General features: G+C 44.3%; 1 protein-coding gene across 1 annotated transcript in view; it reads right to left on the reverse strand.

Moving 5' to 3' along the window:
* Window positions 1–3995, reverse strand: part of TBCE (tubulin folding cofactor E) — a 109504-nt gene that overhangs the window by 8116 nt on the left and 97393 nt on the right. The window contains exons 9-12 of the mRNA XM_006868565.1: window positions 2058–2122; window positions 1912–1976; window positions 1477–1629; window positions 663–816 (exon numbers count right to left, since the gene is read on the reverse strand). Coding sequence (XP_006868627.1) covers window positions 663–816; window positions 1477–1629; window positions 1912–1976; window positions 2058–2122 — 437 coding nt within the window. The remainder of the gene's footprint in view (window positions 1–662; window positions 817–1476; window positions 1630–1911; window positions 1977–2057; window positions 2123–3995) is intronic.

Below are 3995 nucleotides of genomic sequence, written 5' to 3' on the forward strand. Positions count from 1 at the left end.
AAAAAAAAAAGTACAGAGTGGTTGGTACCTATCGCCCAGAATCTACAATCTATGAATGTTCCTTAGAAGCCAAGATGGCCAGACTTGTGTCTCATAATTCTGGCATGTTATCAGGAGGGGCCAGTCCCTGGAGAAGGACATAATGCCTGGTAAAGTGGAGGGTCAGCAGAAAACAGGACAGCCCCCAATGAGAAGGATCAGCACAGTGGCAGCAACGTAACAAGGATTGGGAGGATGGAGCAGGGCTGGGGAATGTTTCATTCTGTTTGCACAGAGTCACTATGGGTCAGAATCCAGTCCGTGGCACCTAGCAACAACCAGGTGGCTGTCACGAGTATATGCAAAGATGAGACGAACCGTAAGTTTAAGAGGTGACTGTTCTCCCCTTCCCAAACACAAATCTCACTCTTACAAAGCTTAACAGACTTCCCTAGGGCTTTCTGAGAGATGCTGATTTACCATCTCTGAAAGGAATTTTGAAATTATCTGCTCCCAACTTGCTGAGTAGTCCCAGCAAAGTATAAGATGGTCCACCTGGATGAGTGCTAAAAGCCCCAAGAAAGGGAAAAAGGCAACAAGAACTGCCTTTGATCCCCAAGGAAAAGAATGTGTTCCAGCTGAAAAGCCACCCAAGGCAAAGATGCTGCTGCCATCGTACGCACTAAGACAGAGTAACTGGTATCTAGGATGCGCCGTGAGGAAGTCTTCACTGGGTCTGTTTTTGTCTGGATTCTGATGTCCGCCAGCCTTTTTCCACTCATTTCCAAAAGCTTTCCGGTAATCAAGCTCGGCTCCGCGCCTCTCCTCCGGAAGGATCTATGTTGAGGGGAAACAAACACACGTTTACTGAAGTACTTTCCTAACAAGTTGTTTGTAAGCCCTACACTCACCCAGTCCTTCCATTGCCCACCTAAAAGAATACTCACGCTGAGGGGGACAAGGTGACATTGAATTGTACTTGACACCAGATTTCTTTTGAAAGAATTCAGTTTATTCAAAAAAATGAAAATTTCCATTTTATACTTTTCATCATGAGACAATTTACCTATAAGTCAAAGTTTCTAAGCTACGCAGGTACCTGTCCCGTATGGGCTGATCTGTAACAAGGGACAAGCGCACCAAGCAGTTTCACGGGGAGGAGTGAGTGAGGGCTAGAAGACAGATAAGCTGGGTGGTTTTGTCTTATTTCTGCTATATTCTCCCCAGGAAATGCCAGAGTGTCTAGTATCCCAGGACCCTCATCTAATGATAACACATCAGTCCAGAGAGCAACAGCTTTTCCCTGTGCTGAACTGAGAAGCATAGGACCACCTTCCTGAGGACCCTCATTACTAAGCAGCATCAATTGAAGGGAAGTCATGTTTGATGGCCTTCACAATATTCAAAAATCCTTTCTTCTTTTTCCACTTTGTGTTGGTCTCCCTAAGAGAGCCCGCCAGCTGGGTTCTAATCTCACCAACCTCTGCTTGCACCTACCTCACATTTGTTCAGTATCCTCAGCTGACCTATTTTGGCGATGATGAACTGACGGGTCGCCCCGACATCTCTGTTCCCATCGGTCAGGGGGTTCCTTACACAGGATAGAGAATGCAGCTTCGGAAGCTTGTCCAGCTCATTGATGAAAGACCACTGAGACCAAACGAAAGCAGGCGACTTCAGTTATCTGAGCTAGCAACAGAGGAAACGGCTGCGGCACTGAAGCTGATCATGTGCCAGGACTTCACGAGAAAGACCCCATACTTTATTCCCTGCCCGTGCCATTTAAAATGAGGGTTGTCGGCTTCAGTGTGGACCACTTCCTTAAGAAGCTGAGCTCTCAGGCAGCATTTCTCTTTCCATCTGAAATCTTAGTAACAGAAGGGAGAACCCATCAGCTCCATGAGGAGAGTGGGACTTCCCAGGGGCTCTTACTTGGGATATCTGGCTGTCATTCACGACCAGGTACTGCAAGGAAGGAAACATTGATGTTTTGCAGCCTAGAAAAAGAAGAAGAGAGTTACATGGTAGAAGTGAAAGAAACAGCTAATGTATGGGGGTACTTTACCAATCTTACATACCAATGCCAGCATCTGGAAAATGTATGGATGAAATGCCAGTGCCAGAGAGGAGTAACTGTTCTAATCTGAAATTAAGAAATGTAAGTTTGACTATATATTACACACATCAGTATAAAATGCAACGGGTTATCACCAACCAAGAGGGAAGGAGTCTTCACATCAAGGGTCAATCCTATTCCCTCTGTACACAGTGTTGATAGGGACAGGCAAGTTAGACACTGGCTATCTAAAATGACGGGAGGGAGGTGCTGTAAAGGCATGAAGAGTGGCTGGCTTACAAGTTCAAGAGGGAGTTTACAGAGCAAGGGGGTGCAAGGGAGGTAGAATCCCCACTGAATAATTTTCATCTTGTCTAGACAGCTCTGGTGAAAGGAGATGGGGATAATACAGTTATGATTCAACAGTGAGTAACTATTAACATGACTAATTGTGACTGTCACAACTTTAATGGTAGCACATATGTAACAAAAAGGGGGGAAGTAGTTAATCTTACAGCCCAGAAACAGAGGATCCTAGGACCATCAGGAGGGAAGAGCATAAGCAGAACAAGGGATCCTAATCAGAGAAGCAGCTACACCAGAGACGGAGAGAGAGCTGAGGACATGGAGAGTGAGAATAGCTGAGGACTCTAGACTCACGAGGAAAGAGAAAGGCTGTGTGCTGGCGGCCAGGAGGCTGGCTTGCAAAATATGCCCTTTGGTTGTTTAAATGATTATATATTCCTGTGTGTGTTTTTTTGTACATCAAAAAAAAAAAAAGAAGAAGAAGGAATAGAGGCAACTACTGTTAACCGAGGGTGCATGAAGGGGCTCATAATTGCAATGAAACAAAATAGGATGGGTTGAGTGCAAACCCAATGTTCTGCCATGTAAACTATCACTCAATTCCCAATAAAAGCTTAAAAAAAAAATGTAATGGGTTATGAAACAGACTAGTTTTTCAATTTTTTTTCCTATTCCTTAGGGTTTTCCAATCCTATAAAATGCTTAGAAACTATAATGTCCATTTTAGGACATTTGTGCTAAATCCTGATGATTCTGTAGACATCTCCCAGGTGCTACACAGCTCCAAGGAGAAGGAGCTACAGTTCTGTGCTCCTGAAGTTTAATGAGCAGAGAGCATGAGCTGGCTAACCATAATTGAGAGGGTGGTGTGATAAATAACAGAGCATGAACACCACACAATAGCAGCTATAGGAGTGCAGAGAAGGTATCAACACCATGAATGGGGCCTGTAAAGCGAAGCCTTGAAGAACAAAGGTGAGCTTTGTCAAAGAGAAATGAGAGAACATTCTAGAAAAGATAATGATGTGAGCAAAGACGGGAGGGCAGAAGAACCCGTAACTACAACTGGTAACAGGAAGAAGTCCTTTTGGTGGGAGCAAAGGGAACATTAAAGACAAGCTTTACTTCCTCAGCAATGAGGAGACATGCAGTGAGCAGAAAAGGAACGTAACAGCTGTGCTTCGAGTGGTAGCGGAGAAGAAAGCCGTGACAAAGGACACAGAAATTCCCACAATATTTTAGTTAGAGGACCAAGTATTTCACAGGATGGATCCAAAGGATTCAGATGCTGTACAGTGTACAGGCAATAGGGAGGAGGGAGGCACTGAGCGAGTCAAAGTTGACAGACATTGTTGGCGTTAGTAATCAAAACAGAGAAGTCGACCAAATCTGGTCCAGCTATTGTTACTAAATGTCAATCGAGTCGGTTATGACTCACTGCAACCCTGTATAGGATTTCCAATGAGCAGTTGGTGAGTTTGAACTGTTGACCTTGAGCTTCAAAATAACCTTGCAGTCCAGTGCTTACCCTACAGTGCCACACCAGGACTCCAGCTATATAGTTAAGGGAAAAGGTACATAGTTTTGGTTTTCATGGATTAAAATGCCAAGTAGAGCAATGATATTAAACCACTGAATTGTTGTTGTTAAGTGC

The sequence above is a fragment of the Chrysochloris asiatica genome, unplaced genomic scaffold, assembly GCF_000296735.1.
Source record: "Chrysochloris asiatica unplaced genomic scaffold, ChrAsi1.0 scaffold00119, whole genome shotgun sequence".
In the NCBI taxonomy this organism is placed as follows: domain Eukaryota; kingdom Metazoa; phylum Chordata; class Mammalia; order Afrosoricida; family Chrysochloridae; genus Chrysochloris; species Chrysochloris asiatica.